We start from the raw sequence: 27752 nt of genomic DNA on the forward strand, positions 1-27752 counted from the left end.
CAAAGCTTAAAAAATATACCAGATCATGAAGATCTTGATCCTGCTTGGCCAAGGGAAATCCCACCAGCTTCTCCTCTGAGACATTTCAGTGCTCAGGTTCTGCAGCTGGCCACCCACTCTGCATCCCTTCTGCCTGTGGAGCCCCCAGAGCACACCGCCACTTCCATCCTGGGATACATCAGGAAATCACAACCTTCATCAGCATCAGCTCTCCTACTGCTGCTGCTGCTGATGTACACAAATAAGCTTGCCTCATCCTAATTATAAAGTTATTATGGCTGTGTTCTAATATAAAATGTAACATAACAGCCTGGTGGTCCTATGGCAGAGGTATCAGGATGACCAGAGCTATACCCCGTTAAAGACACAGCATAGGCATGACATAGTATGACTAAGATGGAATTTCAAGCAGACATTGACCAGGCAGGCATGAAAAACAGGGAATCTATTTGTCTTATTTAATCACTGACAGAGCTGATGACAGGGTGCCAGTTGCACATTTTATCTAGAAAAAGAGCTAACAAGACAGCCTGATAACTTTCACTGAATCCTGATGGTCTCCTAAGTCTCACCCATTCCTCAGCTACCTCGTCACACCCTTTTCCTCCAGTGCATATAGCTTAGGCAGTAGCTGCCATCCAGCTTGCTGTTCTGCTTTCCAGAAAGGGGCAGTTTCTACTCTCAGGCATATGCTTGTGGCTCTCTCTACACTTCATAACCCTACATATCAGTTAAACTTTAGTACAAGGTGTTTTGAAGTGCTACAATATTCTTGGAAGAAAAAAAATCTACTTTAATATTTTATGGTTGCCAGTAACAGGAATTAGAAGGCTGCAATCAGTAAAGATTGAAGGCTGTTGTAAGAAGGACTATTCTGAGTTGGAGAAAAGGTCTCCAAAATTAGCTATTTCTGCCATTTTTCAGCAAGAGAATAGAATAGGGCAAGTATGAAGTGATTCTTCCCTTGATATATCCTCTCAGCTTCTGGCAACTTGTCATTTAGCAATTTCCTGAGTCAGAGGCTGCATCCGTACAACTGCGTTTGATCTCCCTCAATGGAGCTTTCTTCAAATTTGTCCCATTTTTTTAACCTATTTATAGTTTTGGCATCTGTAACTTGCTGTGACGATTAGTTTCCACAACTTATTTATGTACTCCTCTGAAAAAAAACAAACCCCAAACCCAAAGAAAAAAAGTCTTATTTTCTTTGGTTCCTTATTTTCTTTGCATATCGAAAAAGTTCAGAATACTCATTAATCTCCATGCCATTCATTATTTTAAAACCTCTATCATATTCCACCAAACTCTTTCCTTTCCAGGCCAAAAGGTCCTGCTGCAGAAGAGTTTTCTGGAAGATGTTTAATTCCCCCTCCTGGATGTCAAAGCTACTCTTCCTTTTTAATTTTGCTAATTTCTTTTGAAACTATGTGACCAGAATAGCATCAAGTTTTCAAGACAGGGTGCACTGTGGGCTTCAGCAGAGACATTCTTCCTTATTCCATTCCTAATAATTCTCTGCGTTGTACTTAGGTTTCTCTATTTGTCTCTAAACAGTTTTCTGTTGCTTCCACAGAGCTATCCATAACGACTGCAGGATCTTTCTCTGTCTGACAACACTAACTGTTTTTCACAGCTGTGCATTGTTAGGCTTGTGCATTATTTTTGCATTTGCTCCCTTTATATTTCATATCTAATTTTGTCTGCAAAACTGAATGAGTTTGTTTGCTTGAGTCCTCATTCATTGTAAAATCAGTACATTTTCCCTAATCACAGTATAGTCAAAATTCCTGATGCCCATCCACAGGAATCATTGGTATGCAAGACTTGCAGACAGTGTACACATTTTGCATAAGCTTTATATAGATCATTTCTAAATATCAGGTCAGCCTGGTCAAACTGGCAGCCTCCTGGGCCATATCCAAGATACTCAGTGCCTCTGTTCAGCCCAGTGCCTTTTCAGAAAGCCCAGGAACATTTGCCCAGCGCCCAGTTACACAGGGGGAGAGAGCAGTGGTTTTGAGGCATTTCATTGCTTCTATCCTCCTAGACATTAATTTTAGGATGCAATGAGTCACTCACAGGAGGTCCGTCTGGGAACCTTGGTGACCAGGTTAAACCACAAATTCATGTTTTAGACAGCTTACGTTATATAAATTGGATACTAGCCTCAGGTCCCTCAAAAAACAGCACTATGAGGAAGTGGAGGGACCTGGAGGTGTATTTTCTTGTGCCACCTCCAGCCTGGCACCCCTGCTTGGAACTGGAAACCAGAAAGGAGGATGCTCACATAAGTTCCATTATTGTGAAACCCTGTGGCTAGAAAATATATGCATAAAATATTTATAGATCCCCTAACAGCATCATGGGGCAAGAAGGGAATTACTGCAATGCCATACAGACACAAATTTAACATCTGCAGTAAGACAAAGCATAAAGCTTTGAAATACACTGATGTAGGAAAAAAATCCTGTCCCCTTGACCAAAATTATTGTGCTTAATAGTGCTTCTGTGCTTCCTCAGGAGCAGACACAAGAGACCAAGGGGCTCGCACATCTCATCACAGGCTGTGACCCTTTCCAGTCCACTCCTCTCCTGGATCAGCAGCGTGGCACGTTGGGAAGCAAACACCAGCATTCACCTGATAACAGCTGTTCCTGAGCCGCAGTCAAACCTGAACTCCACGTAGCCAGACACCATGGTAATGGAGAGGAAGTCCTTGCTGTCTGTGTCATAGCTGTACAAAAGGACACCAGTCTCTAAATCTGGACGAAATGTCAGCTCAAACTCCATGAAGGAAAGGTAATTCTGTGGTTCCAAGGGCCAGGGCGTGCTAGCAAATGATCTTAAGGATTCGTTGAACTGAGGTATGGCCAAGGAGAGTGCTGGAAATCCAGAAATCACAAGCAGGTCATTTGAGGCTCAAACAGAAACAATTGACTCTTACCAACCAGTGTCTGTTCTTTGTGTTAAGTATTTAGGCTAATAATTAGCAAAACAACCTGATTTTTTTTTCTCATCTAAATTAAAAATATTTTATAATCCTACCCAATACTAGTTAATCCATTCCTTTTCCAGGGACACATTTGTACTGTAAAGCATTTTGTACCTTTTCTTTAGTGATTCATAATAGTGCCTTTCGAAGTAGCAAGCATGCACACAGTGGGTGGTAGCATGAAAATTTCTACAGCATAAAAAATAAGGCCAGATGTATTTTACTACTTGTATCTCTGATATTAGCAGGCAACTGACATTATGTCCTTTACATTTCAAAATATACAACTGACATGGTTTTAGGAGAAAGGTGGGTATTTTTTTGGGATTTATGCAGCTGTGGAGTGGTACATTATTTTAACTTGTGAATAGAAATTTCAAGATCCTTAAGTACAGTTAGCTTAAATAAGCAAAGAGGTTTGAGAATAACAGATTATGTAGGAGCTGTATGTAGCTCCAAAGCAGTAAGGGAAGGTTTTCAGTACCTGACTTAAAAAAGATAAAGTAACAAATATTCTCTTCTGTCAGTGTAACAGTATGAGACTTCCTTGGGTGTCTCTAAGTGGAAAACACATCAAACACTAAATAACACACACAAGGAGACAGAAGCATCCCAGTATCCACTCACCTTCCTCACAATGATGACCTTTAAATCCAAGAGGACAGAGACAAATGTAAGAGTCTGCTTTGCTTGCAGTACAGGTGCCACTGTTGATGCAGGCTGCCTCATCACAGATGCCACTGCTACATTCACCTGAACACAGGAGGCAGAACATCAATTTATCAGAGAAGTTTGTCAAAGAAGATTTATTTGGCTGTTAATCACTGCTACTAACCAACACAATTTGCTCTTATGCCTAGATTCTTTCCCAATTTGTCAAATGGTGTGCAATTTAGACAAGGGAACTTGATTACTAGTTGTTATTTTTTTAATATCAGACCAGCAAGAGACCTTATAAATAGAAAAAGTAGTTCTTACAAGCAAACCATGATAGATGTAACTTTCAATCATTCCTTGATTACTTATTGTCTGCTCTTTTTCCTATTTTCTCGTAAGATAAAAATTTCTCTAAATTGTTTACATGCACTAAGCCTAGCTTAATTTTAATTATCTTAAGTGCTTCTTTGCTCACTATAAATTCATGCCATGTGTTAATCATTATCAACTAATCTTATTAGCCAAAATGAGGTTGCTGACCCTCTTGTCCACACTAAAAGGGATCCATATCATCAACATATGGACTTTTTAAGAAGCATCTCTACTGTGCTGGCACATCAACTTAAATAACAAGGAGGTTATTTCTTCTTGCTGGATTTTGGCTGAAACTGTTGTAGAACAAAACAATTCTCATTTGCTTCTTAAAACTGATATCTGTAAAACTGTCAAACTGAAACTATACAACTGTCAAATGTACACCTGATTGAAGTTCTTGTTGAATTTATTTTCTCCTTTAATTTCTGATCAAATAACTCTCCCCCCATCAGCAGTAACACACCGATTACATTATCTGTATACATTAAGAGAGACCAAGCTGTGTGTACAATGGTAAGCACACCATTTGGAGGGGCTTAGTGTCAACTAAGAATTACACATTTATTTTGAGGGACATTGAAGTATCAGCTCTGAGATGACAAAGGTTTCATGAGGCAGTTCTGGCAATAAACACTGGGGAACAGTTTTGCAACTTGAGGTGATTAAAAGAAGTCTTGAAAAACTATTGCAAGAAGAGATTATGCCCGTTTTTTTTTTTTTTTTTTTGTTTAAACACAGCACTCTGATTGCAAGGACAGTTTTGAGAGCAGGTCTTCAGTAAGGCACTGGTATGTGTACCACACCAGCTTTATAGTTTGGATTCCCATCTCAAAGCCAGAAAGAAAACCACAAACAAAAATGCAGATATAAATGGCTGATGTGCTGGTCCATCCTAATCACTCTGCTCTCCACAGTGGAAAACAACCTTTTCTAACTAACTCAGGGCAGAAGCAGAAACAACCTGATAGACCAGACTTGTCTCCTACTGCTCATCTACAAATCTCCTACCAGGACCACTTTTCACTGTATGGAGGTAAGGTTTGAGTACAGCAGCCATGACACAGGACTCCAGGGCTGACCTGAGGAGCACAGACAAAACATACAACTCTCCCAGCAGGGAAAAAATGCTCCTTTTCCATGGAAGGGGACAGTTACTTCTGCCCCATGCCCAGCCATGGGATCAGTGGTGCTGGCTATGCTCATTGAGCTGTCTTTGCCCCTTCTAGCCTGCACAAGTGAGCCAAGGCAGGACAGGTATCTTGTCCTTCAGATCCCTCATGCACTCACCAGTTATCATGACACTGACAGAACAGCACTAGCTCTGTTTTACAGGCAAGGAAACAGAGCCAATACATGTGTCAACAAGGACCTCTATGCATCAATGCTCATCTTTGCTGCATCTAATGCTGACAGTATGTTCAAAGAGATCAGAGTTAAACAAAGTCTTTGAGAAACAGAAAAGAACAAGGAAGACGACAGCAACAGGACCAGTCATGGGATCCCTGATTTGAGAAACAGCTTGAACTGGTGTAGTCTTGACATTTAAGGACAAGCTGCTCTCCCAGTGTCACAGTGGCTTTTCACAGCCTTTGGGCCAGCAAAGGTGACTATACTGAAGAGGCAAACCACAAGTGTGGTGGCTGCATTTGTTTGGCTCCAATGGCAGATGAAGAAGGAGAGAAGCTGCAGCAGGAGTACCAGGTCCTGCCATGCCCTCTCCAAATCATGCCCAGTGGCTGGACCATCCTCTGTTGGTCCCTCAGCTCACAGTGGGACCTCTGTCATAGCCAGAAGGGAGAGCAGAGATATGGATGGACACCCCTCCTCGCCACCCCCAGTTCTGTGATCCATGTAGCACAGCACTCCTGATTTATATACTGTGCCAACAGAAAAAAATCTCCAAGTGACTGACTCGCAAAAGTCATTCCTAAACCCTAGCAGAGCTTACTTGTAATTTTTTTTATTGTAAGTTATACTTACATGACCTATTGTTTGCAAGTCTCTTCTGCTACAGTTTCATATAAATGTGTGCAGTTACACAAGGACAGCAAGGCTTTATCAGTCATTTTCGAGTCACACATGGCAGAGCACAGCACTTATTTTCATTGATGCTGATTGTTAACGCAGTAGTATGTGGAGCATTCATGGATGGGAATGAAGCTCCCATCCTAAAAGGCAATAGAGAGTAGGCCTAGAGAAGTTCAGCAGGGCTTTCATCTGTCTAAATTCCATAGATTCTCAGTCTATCGTGAAATTACACTCTGATTCCAAAATCTTACTCTTTTCAGCAACTGTTTCTTTGGCCAGTCTGTTCTGCCTCTACACTGCACAGAAGTTTGGCCATGTTATCTAGAGAATACAGAGCAATTGTTAAGAAGTTTCTCATAAATCATTTCCTTCTTGGGGTGTCAAATGCACAGCTACAGAAAAGAAGAAAGATGACTTTGTGGGTGAAGCACGGCAGGGAGAGTTCAGTGGTACGGAATCTATTTCTCGCCGCTAGCACTTGCCTTCTGTCTTGGGTTCATTCTTATACTGTTTAGACTGGGAGATCATTAAAACAAGGATTTTGTTGCCCTGCCTTTTTTCAAGTGCCCATTAAAAGGATGAAATAGATGAATAAATAAGACAGGACTAGTTAATTAGCTGCCCTACTTCTCCATCTTTGTGAAGGAAAAATAATTTTATAATCACACTTCATAAAGCTGCTGGAAGTATTTATTCCAAGCTATTTTTAAATCATACCATGGCTCTGTATAGCAAAACAAAGGATGGTATACAGGAAAGCCTATATGCTTCAGCAGTGGTTGGGTGTAACACAGAAAGCCCTCTGTAACATTTACAGGGCTGCTGTGGGCCTGAGAGATCCATGTGTTACTCTGGACAAGTGCAATGATGTCTTTAGGCAAAATGCATTTTGTTGGGTCCATACTGTTTCAAAGGCAAGCTCAGCATACCAACTATTGATTTCTGAGGACATGACTGTGTCGGTCAGGGGCATGAAGAGGTGCCCTGAGAGCTGCTGGCAGAAATGCCGGTGCAGTTGTAATGATATCTGCAACACAGATCTTACTGTTGGCTCATGAAAATGGGTTTACTATTTACTGTGCACAGTGTGCCCACAAAGGGCTTGCTTGTGCAGTGTGATGAACTGTCCCACTACATACCCAGCAAGAGCAATGTACAAAGGAACAGAGGAAAACCAGGCCAAAATTAGAGACTGTGCCTTCCCCCTCTCAAACCTGAACTATCGCTCAATTTGCCCCAGCAGGATAAAAAATGACCCTGGGTTAGTCACTGATTGAAGACCCCACACCATTGCACTCACCGACGTCAGCACCACTGAGAGCTTTCCCTAATGGCCAGGGTCTCATGTCAATCACCTTCCCATTGATGCTGAGTGCCTGGACGCAGCCCTGGAAGCCGCGGTTGGTGCCGGTGGCCCTGACCAGCCAGTACACGCTGGGAGCGCCGCCAACGTAGAAGGGAGTCTGGAACGTGATTTTGCTGTACTGGCCCTGAAGGGAGAGCAGAGCACAGCATGCTGTGTAACAGATACAACACAGGAGAAATCATTAAGCCACAGTGCTTTACAATCAGCTTTTTTCCTCCATGAAGAACTGTGTCAGGAAATGTTGTTCATTGGTAATTCCTTCCCGTTAGTCATTCCCTAAATCACTCCACCATTTGAAATCAACCTTTTTCACCTGCATCACATCACGGTAACATGAACTACTAAAAGCACAATAAAAAAGATTAGGAATTGCTGTTTTCAGGAGAAAGCATGGTCTGTCTTTTGCTGCAATTTCTTCCTTTCTTTCTGCCAAAAAATTGTTTGTCTTCTAAACCGTAAGCCCTGAGGGACAGACCAATGAGATATTGTCTTTTGGACAGAATCCAGTCTCTGTTCGGTATTGAATAGTTATGAAATATAAAAAGGTAAAAAACAAAGAAAAGGCAAAAGCCAGTAAAGTCACAGCTTCAGCAGGGTTCTGCTCACTTTGCCGTTGCTAAATGTACAGCCCATCTCTTTAACAAATCTATAGAAACCTACACATACAAGTTTACTAAAATTGATGTAGTGAAGGAACAAAAACTATCAAAACCAACAGAACCTTTTTGGACCACTGACCCAAACTCCATGCTACAGTGGCCAAATGAGTCAAAATTCCTTCCACAGAGTGAGCAAAATATGACTTTTGAGTCCTACTCAACAGCTCTTTCAAAACCCCACGGACCTTTAGAAGAAAATATTCAAAATTTTCAGTTATTCAGGGCCAGGTTTTACCAATCTGTGCTTTTGACAGCACTGACCTCTAACCTAAAATCCTTTAGGATTTTCCACCCTGCCCTGCCCCCATAGCATTTATAACAATATATTCTATCACCGTAGCCTGTATTTGGCCAGGCTAAATAAGCTGAGGTTATTGAGTCTGGAGGTGTTCACTTGCACTGCAGAAGCTGTACACATCTCTCCTGATTCACATCTGCCCTTTGCATGGCCTCATAGCATTGGTAACAGCAACACATGACACACTGATATTCTTTCCTCTGTCATTTCCAGCTGATGAGAACTCAATACACTGCAATTTTTTCTCTTCAGCGCCTGCACATAAAAGTGGAAAGTAATAAGACATCTGAAGCTGCTTTCTTTCAGGGCTAGGGATGGCATGTTAATTGTGGCTATCAAAGGAAAGACATCTGAAACAATTTGAAATTGCCTTTTCTTCCAGGGCCTTAATTTTGTTTTCTGGCCCTGCAACAGATGAGCAAGTCAAAGAACCTTCCTGTATTATATTTTATCTTGTCAGCCTTGTATGAACTTGCTGGTGTTAACATAAGTCAGGGCAGAATGTCTATCTCCATTACTATGCTTAAATCATTGTCCAGAATATGCATGTGATTATACCTCTGTATACAAATCTCATGTGGGTATATGCATATAAATATACACTCATACACACATATGCATCTAATTTTTATGTCTGAGGAAGCAGAGCAGTTGTCTGAGGCTTGAAAAAGAAAGCAATCAGGGACAGCAGCTGTGCAATCTAGTAAACTTCTAATGGCCTGCATTTGAGACAGGATAGCTGAAGGGTGGCAGAGCAAACATGGAGCACAACAGGGAAACTGAGATGGGATTCAGTCCGGGGATATTTATCCCTGTGATTTCTACATTATATATGTGGAAGAGTAATCTGTACTCTCATCCTAGTTCACTACATGTCCTGACACCAATAAATAAAACTGCACCTTTTAAATCTGATCAGGCTTCTGGTGGCAAGAAAAGAAACACCACCACAGCCTTGAGAGACCCCAGGATTGAGCCACAAGGGCGGGATTACCAACCTGAGATTTTCCTGTCACTGGAGCATTGCTGTCCATCCTGAGCCAGCCATTCACCCCATCTCTGAACAAAGTGACACTGTGCCAGTTCCCCAGCTTGATTTTATTTTCACTCGTTATGACTCCAACTCCAGTGCCACAGTTGAACCTGGGATCATGAGAAAGAGAGGGCAAGGTGATAATCTTACATTGACCAAAAGTTGATTTTAGATTCCAAACATTCTTTTTGCACTTGGGAATCTCTCTGTTCCACACTGCACAATAGCACAGGAAGTTCAGACAGCAAGTCTACATACGATCTGTTCCATATTTCAAATTCATTATCTATTTCAACGTGGAGAAGATTTTGCATTCTCTGTCTGTACCAAGTGCATTGTGAAGCTTGCCAACAGCTGAAACTGTTTCAAGATGGAGGGTATTACAAGCTGAGCTCCTGCAATCACTGTAATTTCTCCTGGGAATTTTTCTAGCGCCCTGGTGAAAGGCAGTGATACATTAATAACTCTGCTAGTCTATTTGACAGGAAGACCTCCAGGAGAGCTGAATGTGCACAAAATGTCCCATTTTCCCTGACTGTCATGCAGTGCTGGTGAGCAGAAACACAACTAAGGCACACCACCCACTTTGTTATTCCCCACTTTCAAAGGACTCACCCTCCCAATTTAGGAGATCCTGGAAATACTCTTTCACTTGCTTCATATCTATCAGACTGCAAGAAACACTCGCCATCTTCATTTAAGAAACCTAACCAAGCTATCATCTAAACAAAGCATACAAGATGCAGTTCCTGGCCCCTTGCTGGCACTACATCTTTTGTTTTGCTACATTATCTGCAAGACATTTTCTGTGAAGCAAAAGCACTGACTCAATACCATCAATATACCATCAGCTCAGCAGATACAGTGGCTTACTGGCATTTCTGGTAACATAGCTATGAGCCCCAGACAAATGTCTTGAAGAACACGGATCACTTTGCCTTTACACTGAGGTCTGAAGAAAAGAGCTCAACAGGGCACATGTTCACACACCAAAGAAAGATGAGAGAAAAAAGTATTGAAGTACTCTTAAATGAAATTATACCGTCCATTTGGTGCACTCTATGGGGCAGAAGTCAAAGACACTGGAGATATTCATCTCATTCCCAGGAGGCAGCAATAGCCTTCTCTCTTTACATTAGATTTTGGATGGAGGTTTTACCTGAACTGGAGGCTGCGTCGGATAATTGCCAGTGACATAAAATCACCACGACCATGTTCATTTTCTCCACAGTACAGCAGCAAACCATCTTCAGATTCAGCCTGCAATCATTGTGCCAACATGAAAAATCAAAGCCTCACAATTACAGATAAAAGCAAGCAGCAGTGGGGGACTTTTCTCCAGAAAAGGGTCATCATTTTTAACTTGCTGAATCAGAAACTGTTTGATCAGTTTTGAATCCCGCATTTGAAAAACCTAGAAAATCACTGCCTTAATGGTTAAACAATTTAAGGCCATCTCTTAAAGTATGATACTACCAGACCTGAAAAAAAGCCTGGAAGTATTAAAGATTGTCAGACATATCCTATACGAAACTCCTGAGTAAAAAGGTCTAGCAAGAATGTCCTAGCGAGCCTGGTAAGTGTAGACACATCAGACTCATTATGCATGAATACATACACCCTACTTCACATGTTCCATGAGACTGACACTCCTCGAGCCAAACAGGCTGTGCTGGCAGCACTTCTCCATATGCTCATAGCAGCTGACACAGTGGCTTTTTGCAGCCATCCTGCATTTTAAAATGGCAAATTGCCAGAGGAGTGTAAGATCACCACTGAGGGAACTGATTGCTGCTGCTTTAGTAACAGTCTCCTTCCCAGATTGTGAGGCTGGGGAGTCTTGCTTTATGTGGGGGTGGGGATGCATCCAAGAGCTTGACCACCCTCCCTAGAGGCAGCCCTACATGTTCTGTCCATAATGAACAGACAGCACTAACACAAGCCAGCGTGGGATGTATCCCCACTCTAGTCCTGCATTTTAAGTAACAGGGTATCCTGAATGTATTAGTAGTCCGTGTCCCAAACTTCAGAGGGGGAAAATAATGTCCACTTAAATCCTACAGGGTGGGAAAGGAATGCTATACATAGGGCACTGTTTTGCTTAGTATGACAGGATCATCAACTCTTGTCCACAAAGATACTGCATACCACTTTCAAACTCTAATTCACAAAAATTCTGTGTGTTCTTCAGCCTGCAGCTCATGCATGTGACTGTAACCTCGCCAATGTACATTGCTGCTAGTCCACAGCCACTAGTCCCAGGGATTCTCTCATGCAGTGCCTACCAACAATCGATGAAAACCCTTCAGCTGCTTACAAACTTAATTTTCATTCACTGAGGGTCGAGCCAGATCTCTGCAGATGAAGGTTTCACACAGGTTCACCACAATTACACTGAAGCTATACTGAAGCTAAATTACTGCTCTGTTGTTCACCACATCAGAATAAGTAAATAAAAGTTAAAACACCAGAGAAGTGTGAGAACTGCTTCATCTTACCCTGAATTCAAGGGTAATTTGAAATGTCTGATAGGACTTTTTCAGTGGTTCAAAGGTGATATACGAGTAGCCAGAGAACTGAGGATACTGGATACTAATGTCTGAAAAGCAAAGAGGAAAGCATGTTATTTAGCAGTTTTCTTCCGAATAAAAATCAATATACACATTTAGTACTAGATAACATCAGGTGGCAATGAAAGGCAGAGTTCCTCCAGAGACAACCATTAGGCAGTAGCAGCCAACAACCAGTTAACCTATTGCCTTGTCCTCCCACCACTTTTTACAGCTAATTCCTTTATACCCAAGGACCTGGTGAACTTGGAATGAAACAGGATACTGAGGGCCAAGTAATGCTCAATAGTTTAATCAGAGATTTCAGAGGAAATTTCGGCAGGTTTTCATCCTTGTTATAGAAGAAAGACCACATCAGCTTTGTATTTATCTTCTTTTAAGAACTGGTTTAAGAAAGAGAGGACAAAGTAATTTTCTGTTCTGAAGGATTACAAAAACACACATGGGAAATATGGCCAGACTCTAGGCAGCATTAGTCACTGCTACTCTGTAGCTGCTGCATCCAGCATCTGGAGAATCACTGGACGTCTCATAACAGCCCAGCAGCTCCCAGCCCTTCTCTCAAGCCAGCTCAGGGCAGAAGCCAAAAGGAGTGATGAGGAGAAAAGAGTCCTTGTAGGCATCTTTCCATCCCTGGCTGCAACAGTGGCTCTTTTAATTGCTCTTGTCAAATGGCATTATCCACCCTCACCCTTTGTTGTCTTGTGTTAGACCCTGACCCTGAGAGAAAATGAAATTTAGAGATGTCTTACTGCTAGCCACTGTCAGCTGTAAAATTATCTTTGCAGCCTATTTTTCTAAGAAGCACTCAGGACAGACAAAGTTTCAGGCCTGAATTTTTATATTGACAGTGAATTTAAGTCTAATGATGAAGGAAGGATGAGAATTCCTATTCCTCTTTGCTATTTAAATACTGAGTTTTTCTCACTCAGATTTTGAATCTGGGTAGAGTTCTCTCCACATTTTTGCTTGCAAGGCATAGATTTTAGGCTGAGTTGAAGGGAATTGGTGCTATAAACCTGAATGCAACCTCAGCAGAGAACAATTATCTCATCTCCTGATCACAAGCAGAACTGACTGGATCAGAGTGCCAGGCAGCTGTTGAATGTGAAGAAAAGTCTGTTTCCATTCAGATTAATAAATTATTTAACAGCAAGAAGTTTGCTGAAGACAAACTCGGTACAAAGGAGTACTGGCACATTATGTTTACTCTGGAGTAACACCCTCCCCTGTGAAAAACAGAGGGTTTGGACTGGTGTTAATAGACTGCTTTACAAGTTGTATATGGCCTTGTCAGTTCAAATAAATCCTCAACTCTTCATACTTGATCAAGGCCTAAAATCATATCTGCAGCTGTTCCATGTCGCTGAGTCACATCAAATTGTTTTCAGAAGGAGCTCTCTTTGTTCCAGCACTCCAGTTTAAGAAGATGAAACACCTTCAGTGTCTGTATCCCTGATGCATGACGCTGTGCAACACCAAAGTCTAACATGACCCTGTAGAAGCAACATGGGTCCCTGATGCTCTGCTGCATGGCACAGTCTTGGCAGATTAGATCAGCATGCAGAGGGATGAGCGGATCAGCTCCTTCTTAGCTGGAGGAACAGCACCACCACAGCCAAGGGGACATTTTCTTTGCATGAGCCCTGGCATTCATCTGACCTCTTGGTCACCATACCAGAAGAAAAATTACTTCAGGGGGAAAAAGTGACTTGCTTATGGCCTGGTGAGGGAGCTGGACTGGCTCACCAGGAGATCTGCTCAGTGTGAACCTTGTGAAAGGGTGGGTTTAGGTCTCCAGAGGGAAAGAACAAGAAGGCAGCGAGGGGACAAGAAGTAGCACAGCCTCCTTCAACTCAGCAAGTTCTTGCTGTGGCTCAGCTGCCCTGAAAAGAGGCAATAGGATGGGTGGCAAGTCCTGACTAGGGCAAACAGATCCTCACATTGACCCAGCCTTCAGGATACGCTTTTTGAACTGGGTATGGGATTTTGTTCCTCCCTTGCCCCAGTTTGCCTGACATGAGTGCTGCAGTGCAGAGTTGCAGACCATGGGGAAAGCCTCCTCTGGAGGTATTTTTACAATGGGAGTGTTCTCGCATGCCTGTGGTGGGACCAGCACCATCTGGACCACACAGAAAATGGGGGTGGCTCAGGGCTTCAGCTGCTGCCAAAACACAAGTGTCAAAGAGGGGTTGAATGTTTTCAGCTTCCATCTGAGGGTGCCATGATTGGATCCTGTCACACCTGGGTGATTAACAACATACCTGCTCTACCATCCCCTGACTCTTAGGTGGGGGAAGGATGATTAACTGCCCCTGTGCATCTTTACACAGGTTCTGCATTTTCAGCTTTATTAAGGAATGACTTTTTCCCACCTCACTGTGAAAAAAAGCAAATGGGGTGATCCCTGAACTGCAATTTGCCACCCGCAGGGATCCACAAAGCCCAGCTGGCTATTCCCAAAGTACACATCGCTGGGCTCTTTGCAAAGCCACTCCTTGACCCAGACAAAGACGAGCCAGCAGCCGCGGGCACACAGAAACCTACCTTCCTCACAGGTCTCCCCGCCTTTGCCCAGGTTGCAGTGGCAGCGCGAGCCGCCGCGGTCGTAGTCGTTGATGCAGAAGCTGTCAGCGGAGCACACGGCCTCGTCGCAGGACAGCTCCGAGAGCCGCGCATCTGGGGACGCGCTGCCCCGCCGCGCTGCCCGCACGCTGCTCGCCCCGCCTGGGGCCGAAGGCCCTGCGCTGGCAGCACTGGAAGTAGTGGGCTCGGAAGTGGTTGTTAGGACCCGTGACAGGAGCCTGGAACTAGACCCTGGAGTGACCTTAGTTTCGACCAGAAACTTTCTGTTGCCTCCTTTAATAGCAGGAAGTGGTCTGAGCTGAAAGGAAGAAACACCAATTCAGTAAAATTAAAATTCTGTGGGGAAACAAAATTAACACATTTTAAGATACAGATCTGAGGCAAAACTCATCCTCAATGAAGAAAAAGAAGTGACCACATCACTATATCTAAGCACTTAATATCAGATATTTAACTTCTTGACAGGACCAGACACTTTAATGTATCCAGACAAAAAAGAAAACAGAAGTGCCAAAGACAAATCTTGACATTTACCTCTTCTATGTAAATGTCATAGTCTGAATCATCGATATCAAATCCATCACCATCACCAGTCACTGTGTCTGTGATGTACCGATGCCCATAGCTTCCACTTCCCAACTCCTCAGAGCCTGAAAAGACATAACTGGCATATTCAGTTCATATAGTTTTTTCTCTTTGCACACAGCAATTCAGATCTTACCACTTCACAACACTTAAATCTGAACTGATGCCAATGCTCATGCTCTGTACAGACAATGGAAGTCTGGAGAAGGCAGATGCTATCCAAGTGATATACACACAACTTAAAGTGAAGACCTTCATTTAGTCACTTATAGGTGATTACACAAATAAAGCAGGCAAAGCTCAGTTCTCCCTCTGCAAACTGACTTGTATTCATCACTTTTCCAGGACAAAGCTTTCAGACTTTTTTGGCATGGACAACATTTCAATGACCAAGTTTTTTCAAGTGAAGCATTTCCCTTTTGGAAATACAGTCTTGTACCTGCCTTACTGGAACAGCAAAAGAGATAATAAATAGCAACAGCAAAAGAGATGTGTACAGGTAAAATACACTCTATTTAGGACTTAATCTACCTCCACTAACTCCAAAACTCCAGAAATTAGTGTCCTGTCTGTATTCTTAGACTATTTTTTAAAATACAATTCAACACCTTGAAACAAGAAACATGCACAAACACCTTCACCCAGAGGGCTGTTGGGCACTGGAACAGGCTCCCCAGGGAAGTGGTCATGGCACAAAGCCTCACAGAGCTCAAGAAGCACTTGGCCAATTCTCTCAGGCACATGGTGGGATTATCAGGGCTGTCCTGTGCAGGGCCAGGAGTTGGACTCGATGATCCTTGTTGGTTCCTTCCAACTCAGGATATTCAATGATTCTACGATCATGTGTTTTTCAAGTACATAATCTACTTCTGCCACTTCCCAAAGTGCTGAACTGTGCTTTGGAGGACTCTGGTCTGGGAATGGACAGTTTGAACAGTAAGGGGATCCTCATTTCTATTTCACAGAAGGTGTCTGTACTTTTCTGCACTTCACAGAGCAAATTCTGTCTAAACAATGGTTTGTGCTTTTTAGCTATTAAAATTCACCAGGTCAAGAAGAAATACAGTAAGTAACCAAATCATTACAGTTACTTGTCATTTCAGTGAGGCTGAGAACAGATGTCTTTAAACCATTAAGCAACAACCTTTCCATACAAAATTTTTCCATCACTTAAAAATAGCATAAGCAACCTTCAGTTTACAAAGTCTCTCTACTGAGCAGAGTGTAGTTACCTAAATCTTTTTGTACTCTCTCCTCCTTTGCTGTGATTGCAACCCAGAAGTCCTGGCAGGCAGTTATGAAATCCAGCATATGTGCACCAGGGATGAATGTGTGCCCTGGCTGACTAACTGGCCACACTCTGCATGCTCTGCAGGGGTTACTTATCAATGGGCTTTGCACATCACATCAGCATGCAGAAAAATTAGAAACAAATGAGTAGAGATGATGAGGCATACATACTTGCAACCTAGAAAGCATGCTGGACTGGGACAGAACATGTGTAAGTCTTTCCACTTTCACATGTACACCCAGTCATCTGTAAATAATACATTTTATCTGTACACTAAATAGAAGTATTCAGCACTGAGTTCAACCAAACGAGCTAAGCAGAGAACTCCTCTCTCTGACAAGGAACAAGATGAGGCACACAGAACAAACTACATCCAGATTATTTCTGCTATTCTGATTGTGAATGCACAGGCAAAGGATTAAGTGTTAGGGAATCAGACTGCACATTTACGAACTGGTCCCTGTCCTACAAAAACTGGAATGAATTTCACCATGCTGAAATCAAAATGCAAAAAAACCTCTTACTCCTAATAGTCACTTTTATAGTCATTCAGGTTAATCACCATCTGGAACAATTTACGCCAGGTAGGAATCTAGGGAGACCAAAGCAGAGAAGAGTAGAGTAGAGTAGAGTAGAGTAGAGTAGAGTAGAGTAGAGTAGAGTACTGCACAGCAAAGCAGAGAAGAGTAGAAAATTATTCTGTTGAAAGGAACTACAATGATGATCTAGTCAAGCTGCATCTTCTACCCATCATTGCATCAGAATCCCCTTCTTTGGTTAACACTGATTCTGTAAGACATGTATTTCTAAAAAAGAGTTCCAGCATGTAAAACCACAAATATATGCATTACAAATATGATTTGCAGTTTGGATTGGTTTTGCATTGCCTGTTTTTTGTAGCAGGTGGGGTTACAGGGATGGCTTCTCTAAGAAGCTGCTAGAAGCTCCTTCCATATCCCGCAAAGCCAGTCCCTGGTGGCTCCAAAGATGGACATGCTGGGCCAATTAGAAATTATGGTAACGCTTCCATGATAACATATTTAAGAAGAAATTAAAACAAAGTTTGCGGTGCAGTTTTAATCCATGACAGAGAAGAGTAGGAGGTGAGAATATATGAGAACATGTAGACACCAAAGTCAGTGAAGGAGGAGGGGCAGGAGCTGCTCCAGGCACCAGAGCCAAGATTCCCCTGCAGCCCCTGGTGCAGCCCTTGGTGAGGCAGCTGTGCCCCTGCAGCACAGGGAGGTGCACAGGAATGCAGAGATCACCTGCAGCCCCTGGAGGAGCCCCACAAGAGCAGGTGGGTGCCTGAGAGGAGCCTGTGAGCCTGTGGGAGACCTGTGGGAAGAGGGCCCTGCTCCCAGGCTGGAGCAGCTGTCCCTGAAGGACTGCACCCCACAGAAGAGTGACCCAGTGCTGCAGTGTTTGAGGGCTGCTGCTGCCCCTGGGATGGACTCACACTGCAGAAAGTTGCAGGGAGCTGCTGTCCATGAGATGGAGCCATGCTGGAGAAGTTCATGGAGAAGTGCCTCCCACAGGAGGGACCCCACGGTGCAGCAGGGGAATGACTCCTCTCCCTCAGCAGCGAGAGAAGCCTCGGGTGACGAACTGACCACAACCCCCACTCCTGTCTCCTTGCACTGCTGGGGGAGGACGTACAGCTGGGAGGGAGGGGGAGGTGGGGGAATGTGTCTTTAAGGGTTTGTTTTACTTCTCATTATCCTGCTCTGATTTTGTTAGTAATAAATTCACTTCCTATCTCTAAGTTGAGCCTGTTTTGCCCATGGCAATATTTGATGAGTGATCTCTACAGGTCCTTACCTCAACACATGAACCCTTCATTAAATTTTCTCTCCTCTGTCCAGCTGCGGAGAGGAGAGAGAGTGGCTGGCACCTGGCATCTGGCCCAGGTTAACCCAGTCCTCTCCCAGGAGAATGGGGGCAATCATGAAGATTTTCAGATAAGGACAGCAACTGGGAAAAGTAATGGGCAAAACAAGTACTGACAAGCATTAAGTGTTATAGAGCAGAATGATCATGGGGAATTTTTCTTGTAATTGTGAAGGATCAAGGAGTGAATTTTGTGCAAGTTGTTCATTTTTGTTCTGTGTTGTGATGATTTTATTTGAGTTTTAATGCTGGAGGTTTTTTTTTAAGTTCAGTACAAAAGGGATTTATTGGTAATACCATGTACAATATCTTTTTAGTATCACATACAATGTCCTTACTTCTGCCTTGATTTAGATGTAGAAGCTCTCAATGAAGAAAGCCAGCTCCAGTTCACAATTTGCTCCCGGCATTTCTCATTGCCTTCCCTCATTCTCTTGGCCAAGAGCTTTGTATTCCACTGCTTCCTCCTTGTTATTTTGAGTGCCCTGCTTCTTCAGAGCAATATGCCTGCGCCTACGCTGCAGCACTTGAGTCACTGGATTTTAGGAGCCCTGGTTCTGGGTTTCTTGCCCCTCCCTTGTTCAGAGGCCTCCTCACAACATACTGGCAAACGTCATCCTTCTCAGGCTGAACAGCTTGGGGACTCTGCTGGTCCTTTTGGACATGCTCGTGTCAGCCAGCCACAGAGTGCCCTTTTCACTCTTTTTCACTATGACAGAGTTCAGGAGACTCAACTTTGCATCAGCACTGCAATCAGGAACGGATTTGCACTTTCTCTCTCCACATCCTCTATGGTGATAGCAGGAATGCTCCTTGCTGAGCAGAAGGCAGACACATCTATGAGGCAGGACACCTTGCTTCATAGAGAAACCTTTGTCACTGTCACCACTGATCCAGATGACATATCCCTCCCACTCCTCACCAAGGGAATCAGAATGGCTCCATGGTCATTCATTTCTCATAAAATGTTCTTAGCTTGCGCCCATTGTCCACTTCAATGAGCAGCTGGCAGCCAGTGGCTGGGAAACAGATGTTCAGCTTCATCATACTCACACCCTGACCCTGCTGGAAGGGGCAGCACTAACTCAGCTCCCAGCATTCACAGCAATTTTCAGCTCACTGAATCACAGCATCACAGAATTAACTAGGTTGGAAAAGACCTCTGAGATCATCAAGTCCCACCTATGACCTAACACCACCTTATCAACAAAACCATGGCAGTGTGCCACATCCAGTCGTTTTTAAACATGTCCAGGGATGGTGACTCCACCACCTCCCTGAGCAGATGATTCTAGTGCCCAATCACTCTTAAAGTGAAGAATTTCTTCCTAATGTCTAGCCTAAACTTCCCCTGGTGCAGCATAAGATGCTGACCACTTGTTCTGTCAGTGGTCGGAGAAGACACTGACCCGCTGCTGACCAAAACCTCTTCTCAGGTAGCTGTAGAGAGTGATAAGGTTTGAGTGATAAAGTCCACTGAGCCCCCTTTTTTCCAGGCTAAACAACCCAGCTCATTCAGCCATTCTTCGCAGGGCTTGTGTTCCAAGCCTTGTTGCCTTCCTCTGGATGCATTCGAGTGTCTGAACGTCCTTCCAGACCTGGACACGGCACTCTAGGTGTGGCCTCACCTGTACCGTGTACTGGGGGACAATCACTGCCCTGCTCCCACTGGCCACACTGCTCCTGAGACTGGCCAGGATGCCACTGGCCTGCTTGGCCACCTGGGCACACTGAACCCTGGTCACAAAGTTTCATTGAAAATACAGGGAAACTAAATTTCCACGCATTTTTAGTAAGATTTTTGGGATATTCTAATTTGGCCCCCACTCCCAGCTCACCTTCTCAGGGTGGTTCTGAGAGTTTTTTTGTCTCAGTACTGATATTTAAATTTTGGGATGAGTAACAATAATCTAGGAAAAAGCCAATGGGTATCAGCTCCCTCTCAGGCAGTCTGGAAGATCATCATTTCCCCCACACTCCCCACATGTGATAAAAATAATATTAAAAATTAAAAATAATATTTTTATCACATGTTGGAGTGGGTAGAGGGATCAGCTTCCCCCTTCCCAACAAGTCCAATCTTCTCATGCAACAATATGCATTCTGATTAAAAGACACAGCTCTTTGCCATGTGCTTTTTCTTCAGAAAGCTTTATTTAACTTTCCAACATTAGTAAAATTTTCAAAAGAGTCTCTGTCCTTTGTAACATAGTTAATTCTGTAGCAGGGTGTGGTATCATCACCATCAGCTCTGCTCCATCATTTGCTAATGCCTGAGGGTGATCATCACAGTGGCTCCAGGCAGTTATCCCTCTCCTCCACAGTGTGAAGGGAGGTGACATCAGTGACATGGTCAGGGAGCCCTGCCTGCCTCTCTGCCTCCTCATCTTTTACAGGTAGGAACAGTTCAGTGTTGTGGGGAGCAGTCTGGCTTCGGTGCAAACTCTTCCCTGGGGGTGAGGTCATGTTCAGGGTGGCCCAGCACCAGTCCAGATTGGCATCCATGCTTCCCCCAGAAATGTTAATTTGCATTCTAAAGCCCTTCAGCTCTGCACAAAGAGGTTTCTGGGGTTCTGGGCTAGTTGCTTTTGGGCCATCAGCTCTGCCTCAGCCCTGAGGACAAGCTGTTGTTTCAGCCTTCAAGACAATTGGCACCTGTTCCAGCTCCTTGGCACAAATGTGCTTCTCTTTTTGGGTAGCCATTTAAGACTCCCTTATGTTTTTTATCTCTTTTGGGACAGCCATCTTAGACTGACCACATGCTACCTGGCCAGGAGACTTCTTTTCCCTCTTTGCAAAAGTTCCAGTCCTCTCAGGTGCTACCTGCAGGTTTTGCCAGTTATTTACAAGTGTACAATAACTTCACTTGCAGAGCAATACAGGTATGCCCTTGACCTTACTGCTGGAGAACATCAGTTTTAACCAAAAACTTTCTCTCCTTATGCTGCAGCTAGCAGTGACGTCCACACAAAACAGCTCGTTGCCTAAAGTCAGTATCCCTTCCACTCCTCACCGAGGGAATCACCCGAGACCTCTGTGGCCATTTGTTTCTCATAAAATGTTCTAAGCTCCCACCCATCATCCACTTCAATGGCTTCTGGCAGCCAGTGGCTGCAAAGAGATGTTCAGCTTCATCCTGCTCACCCCTCGATGCCATGGGAAGGGACAGCACCAACTCAGCTCCCAGCATTTGCAGCAATTTTCAGCTCCCTGAACACTGCTGCTTTTAAAGCAGGTCCATGCGACTGTCACCAAAACCAGAGGAAAAACAAAAGCTCTCCAACAACATTTTTTAAGTATTAGAGAATTAAGGCATTACTTTATTCTGGCTGGGATGTGTAACAGAAATAATTTCATCCACACATTGCCTGGGTTGTGCAGAGAAAATCATTCCATCACACATGGCTCTTTACTAGATCTTCCACATACTTATACTGTCAAAACCCAGAGAAATCCATTGGTTCATTGGTCCTAAGTTACACAGTTCTTAGTATCTGGTTTTCTATTGGTTACTGATCCCTTCGCCTTTGACGCTAATTAAGTTCTCATTCTTGGTTCTCTTCTTGATCTTTTCCCAGACCAGGTGTCTCTGACACACCAGGGAGGATGATCAGGCATTGATGTTTGTTAATAGTTAATGTTAATTCCTTGTGCATCCTCTGGCAGCTCCCAGTCCATTGAGATGTCAAGCTCATCAGGCCTTGCCCAGGGAAGTCCCTTAAAAAGAAACTTCCATTTCCTTCTCCCCAGGGTGAAGACACAAAACCCCTGACTGAAGTTAGTTAAACATTTTAGAAGTTGTATCAGTTCCAGCACTATTACTTATTGCCTTTATATTATGTCTGAAAATATTTCAGAGCTAATTTTGTTCTTTCAATGTATAAAAGTATAATTTGCCAAAGAGCAATGGAAGCCATAAAGATAATTTGGAATAAAGCAGGGCAAATGCTCAATGAAGTGTCAAGGAAAACAATCTAATCTGTATCCAAACAAACTGTTATACACAAACTCATTTTCTGACTTAGAAGTCATAAGCTACAAAATAAACATCTGTTATGGTCAAAATGCTGTCATATTTTTTTTTCCTTCCAACCAAACGTTCTATTGGCTTAATGGGATGTAAGTTTGATAAGGATGGCAGGAGTGAAGCAACGCAGAAAATGAAGTATCTATATATTCATACACAGGAAAATGTTAGGTCTGGAACTGATATTCAGCTAAACATACTTGCATGTATGGGTATGATTTTAATGTCATGCCAGTTTCACAGAAATGTAACTCTCCTGATTTGAGTGGTTATCACTAAAACACATCAATAACCACCAGCATGCAATGAGACGTGGTAGCTTAGGAGAGACTGGCAGTTCTCCAAACAGCAGGTGTGCCTTTTTCATCTAGCAGATCAATGTTCCATGCTTTTCCAACAGAAGACGTCGGGAGACCAAATGTACCCACTATTTTAGACTGGACAATGGTTCCTTTCACTTTATTGAACTGGGACAACATTTAGAGCCAGGAGAGAAGAAAGAAGGTATGGCTTATTGTGCCTGGTAGAAAGACTGCTTTGAGGCCTTTCTTCAAAGACTTTCACTATCTAAGTTTGGTGTCACCAGAGTAAGTGTGACTTCAGAAGATGTCCTAATATCCACAGGTCCCCAGCTCTCCAATTTTTCCCCTTCCTGACTCCAGCTATCAGCATTTCAGCCAGCACATGCAACACTGCTCTTCCAGCTGATCTGTGAGCAGTTTTGGTAACATGTAATGCACTTGGTAGCAATGCAGCTGCTGGATGGACTCAGTCCTGACCATGTCTGAACTTACACAGGTGAGTACACACAGACTGCTTCTCAGCCTGCTTGTTCTTCCCTGCGTTTGGTCTTTGCTCACTGGATGTAACATGACAGCCACATGTGATGCAATATAACTACAGAACAGGATGCAGAGAAATGAACAGGACTTTTTCTAGATAAACCACCACACCAGTCCATCTCTTAAGTGCACTGTGTTGCTTTCCTGGAGAGCTCATCTCGTAATGGGTGGTAAATCAGGGACAATTAAGCAGAGTGGTACTCTGCAAATACCAAAACAATGACTGCAGAGACTATTAGCAGGCTATATTTAATTAAATCAGTGTTCCAGTGTATAAGGAGATGAAGTCTGAGTAAGACCTTTTACCAGGTCCTATAATCCTGTTTTACAAATAATTGAAGAACTTGTGGGGGTCATGAACTTTAGACAGCTTCTTTCCAAATAATTAGGGATTAAGTTATACTAAAGAAATCCTTCTCAAAACAAATATAAAGCCACAAAAACTTTTGTTTTGCTAATTAGGTGGCCATCCTCATACTGATGAAGAGACATGAGAGAATGTAGGAGGTAGAACAGGGGGCACTGTAACACAGACAGATTGAACAGAAGCGTTAACAGACTGACTGGCTCCATCCAGAACCCCCCACAGGTCTTAATCCAAAATACATCAGGAACATTTTAAAACACGTTTTATGCCTTTCAGTGACTCACAGTATGACCCTGCATGTAGCCTGGCCTGTCTCTTACTTTTTGTCACTGTCCCTACAATTACCAACCCTGCTTTTGTAAATTCTCTGGACGTGTGTGGGAACAGTTCTGTGGAAAACCTTCTCCATTTACTGTCTCTGAGACACATCACCTCCATTTAAATCAAGGTTTGGGCCCCAGAGACTGCCCTTTTTTTGTGCCTGAGCCTCAGCTGACACATTCAAGCTCCATGCAGAATATATAAGCAATGTGGCAATGCCCTGCTCTGTGTGATCCTGGCAGTGACAGCCAGGAGCAGAGGAAAGGATGTGCCCTGCTTAAGCAGTCACTTCTGTCACATTTTTTGTGGAGACAAGCAGGAGGGTATTTTTAACAGAAGACACTTCCTCTGTTGGTCTGGTAAAGCCCAAGGCTGGTGACCTTGCAGGCACAGTGCAAACTCCATCTGTTTCCCGAGGAGATGAAGGGTATTCAAGCAATGCAGGTGATGACTTTTTTTTTTGTGTGTTTTATTCTTTGGGACAGTTTATGTTGTTGTTTCTAAACTGAGTATGTGCAGTCATTTATTTTCCAGTGAATTGTCCATGACATTTTGAAAGATTTTAAAAAACAAAATCCCAACAATCATGTAGGTGAATACCCACAATGTGCAACTCTAATTAAGAAAGGCAACAAAAAAATTGATTTATTGCATCATTTCCCTCTAGAAAAAAAATTAATGAAACCAAATCACAAATAAATGAGAACCCTTGGGGAAACTTGCCCTCTCTTTACTCCCTGAAAACGGAGCAATTAACGAAGCATGCATTTTTTAGTAGGTAAGGGGGTTACTGCTTATAATCAAGGCCACATGTTCTATTTTCAAGGACCTTGGGAGGTCTGTCACATTAGGTGAAAATGTCAGCATCCCTTTAGTGGAGCAAACCAAGATGATGTTTTCCTATGCTGACCTGAAACAATGCAGTCAAGAGTACTGCAAATCTACCCCCATGTTAAAAACAAAGGGAGTGAACTACCTGTGAGAATGAGATAAACCACAACAGAAAACATCCCCAAGTAGCATGGACTCATCTTTGCCCCAGCCTGCCTGCAAGAGCTGCAAGACATCATGGACCCTGAAGGTCCTCTGCGTTTGAGGTAATGTTGGGAATTTGTTAATAAATTAAAATAAACATCAGAAAAGCACTACTTATGTCAAGTCATGCATAAAAATCCGGCATACACAAGAATAAAACTGCAAACTTTTAAAATCCAAACACACTAAGGACCTTAGTGCCAGCACCATGTGGGCTAAATGTAATGCAAAGGAGTCAGACATAACTTCTGCCAGCTTTCCAAGATATTTCAGGAATTTCTGAAGAATACATAGGCAGGCAGATGATAGCATCAAAAATCTGGCATGTTTCACTGCTTAGGTACAAGGAGGAACCACGGTAATAATGAAGGTGGTAATTCTTATGATGTGCATTCTGGAGAAAAAGGGTGCTTCAGCTTCAGAGATACCAGCTGTCTGGCACCTTTTCAAAAACACAGGTGACTAAGAGGTCACTGGTGGCACTTTGAGACAGTCAAGCAACTGGTGCCACCTGAGCCAGCCCCAGGGGACTATCAGGTGTCTGGGAATGGCACATGCCCTCCTGCAGTGACTGATGAAAACCACAAAACTTTGAGGACCTCAGATCTGCTGAACACCTGAGCAACTGAGTGATTAACTGGACCAAAATTCTGGGCTTTCTGGCTGCTAGAAGCAGGAGGGTACCCTCAGATACATAATGTGAATTAGGAGTGAGTTTTAATTGGATGCCCTTGAGCACAGTGTGTAGTTTGGGGTTTTTTTCTGTTCCTGTTTTTTTCTTCTGAAACTCGTCCATTAAATCATTCTTCAGAGGTTTTTAATGTTTTGGGGAAAAATAAATGTTCAGGCTATGTACAGCTTTAACGAAGAAAAATTTTCTCCTGACAAAAGTTTAGCTTTTCTACTAACACGCAGAGTACTTGTGTATCTGGCTAGCATCAAGTCAGTCTCCTACACAGACACCACAAGTAAAGACAAGTGAGAACTGCTATCAGCTAGACTATCATCTCAGCTACACTCCTCCCTTTAGAAAATCAAATTGTTTCTTTCTAAAGGCCTGCATCCCTGACACTTTTGAGCAACACTCCTTGCTCTGCACAAATCTGGTTGTTGTGACGACAGGTATCCAGAAGACAATGCAGGTTTCCATAGGTAGTGGCTATATGTAGTTTTTAAGCCTATTTTCAAATAGTACACTGACAAAAGAACAACATTTGCATTTGCCAAAGGGTTCAGAGCACCAAAGTAGCCCCAAGTACAAGTGGCCTGGAGCAGAGCTGGAGCACATCATGGACATGACATGGCCCTGGCCTGCAGGAGCTCTGCCTGCTGATGAGGATCTCTGCCAAGCACTGCCAGGCCCTTGGAGAAGGGAAGCCAACTTCTCAGCCACTGCAGCACCAATGTGCCTACCCTGGGCCAGCACAGACTTTTTAAGCCCAATCAAAGAACAGTGCAAAATGCATAATATACTGAATTTTCAGATCTGGTCCAGGCATATAGAACCAAGCTAATGTCCCGTATGAACCTCACTAGAAATCAATGTTTATGCACACCAGATGTGAATTTGATTCCAAGCTCTAATGACAGAAATCCGTGTTCTAGAGACATCTTGGCAGGCCTCTGCAGAACAAGCAGTTTCCAAGGCAAAGTGCCTTCCCTGGAGTACTGCAGTAATAGGCACAGCATGAGGATGATTCCACCCTTATTAACAGAGCTAAACACTTTATCTTTTCTGACCAAAGGATGCAGCTGCTAACATCCAAAGATAAACAAGATACCAAGGAGCACACGTGTGCCTGAGGCAGCAGGAGTTGACCCCGGAGGATCCATGGGCCGAGGAACTCCAGAGTACGCTGCGCAAGGTTTTCACAAACATTTACTCCAGAAGTTAAACTTATGAGCTCAGCAGCCATAGCAAACTACATGCAAACTGTTCAAGTGACTGAATTTATGAGAGGGACAAAAGGAATGGAAACTGCCATATTAGAGTCAATGAGAAAAGGGATTCCACAACAGAGAGGCCGTTTAGAAATAAATCTTTATCAGGTTAAATTGGTGGATCACTAAGCATGTTTTTTATGTTTTTGCAGCATGCAAACTCTTCTTGCAGAGATCACGGTCCTACCTGAATAATTGCTGCTTCTTTGCCCTAGTTAATTAGAGATGGTTTGCAATTGAGAGAGTGAGAAAAGAAAAAAAAAAGGCACTTAAAAGTACTGATACACATTTTTATACAAAAAGTTTGGAACATTAATGATATAGCTCAGTTAGTCCCCATCCCTTGCTGGCTTTGGCTCTGTTTCCTCCATTGTTTCTCTCTGTGACATAGGGTTTTTTGCTGTTAGAAGATGTGATTTGTGTAATTCCCAATATGCTCTGTGTTAGCTTGGTTGGGATTCTCACATACAAGCTATGAATGTGGGTGTGGTGAGGAGCAACAGCCCCTTAAAGTCAGCCTCCAGAGACACTGGTACTGGCAGAGGATTGCATCCTCAGGAAGCCCAGCAGCAACAGGACCAACACTTACTGCAGTGGGCACAGTCTATATTGCCACACAAATGTAAATACAATAGCTAACAAGTTGGTACGTTGGCAGGTTCGCCTAATATTTTTGCTACACAGCTTCTGATCAAAAAGGGGTGCTTATTTCCTTATATCATTATTTTCATGACTGTGCTTAATAGTTAAGAGCCTTACTCCTCAGAAAACTGTACAAATGTGATTTGGTCTTTCTGAGTTGCTGAAATTATAAATGTAATATATAGGGTTCAGCTTCAAAGAACAGAAAAAATGAACAATAGACTCATCTCTCTCATTTTTCCCCATG

General features: G+C 43.1%; 1 protein-coding gene and 1 pseudogene across 2 annotated transcripts in view; both read right to left on the reverse strand.

Annotated features, from left to right (window-relative positions):
- The window catches only part of EGFLAM (EGF like, fibronectin type III and laminin G domains), a 75014-nt gene that overhangs the window by 16793 nt on the left and 30469 nt on the right, over window positions 1-27752 (reverse strand). For both annotated transcript variants that reach the window (XM_059873794.1, XM_059873793.1), the window contains exons 8-15: window positions 15099-15214; window positions 14526-14862; window positions 11907-12007; window positions 10568-10668; window positions 9374-9518; window positions 7353-7542; window positions 3620-3745; window positions 2639-2882 (exon numbers count right to left, since the gene is read on the reverse strand). In XM_059873794.1, the coding sequence (XP_059729777.1) occupies window positions 2639-2882; window positions 3620-3745; window positions 7353-7542; window positions 9374-9518; window positions 10568-10668; window positions 11907-12007; window positions 14526-14862; window positions 15099-15214 (1360 nt within the window). The remainder of the gene's footprint in view (window positions 1-2638; window positions 2883-3619; window positions 3746-7352; window positions 7543-9373; window positions 9519-10567; window positions 10669-11906; window positions 12008-14525; window positions 14863-15098; window positions 15215-27752) is intronic.
- On the reverse strand, window positions 18665-19374 carry LOC132341770 (small ribosomal subunit protein eS6-like; annotated as a pseudogene).

Source organism: Haemorhous mexicanus, chromosome Z (assembly GCF_027477595.1).
Source record: "Haemorhous mexicanus isolate bHaeMex1 chromosome Z, bHaeMex1.pri, whole genome shotgun sequence".
Classification (NCBI taxonomy): domain Eukaryota; kingdom Metazoa; phylum Chordata; class Aves; order Passeriformes; family Fringillidae; genus Haemorhous; species Haemorhous mexicanus.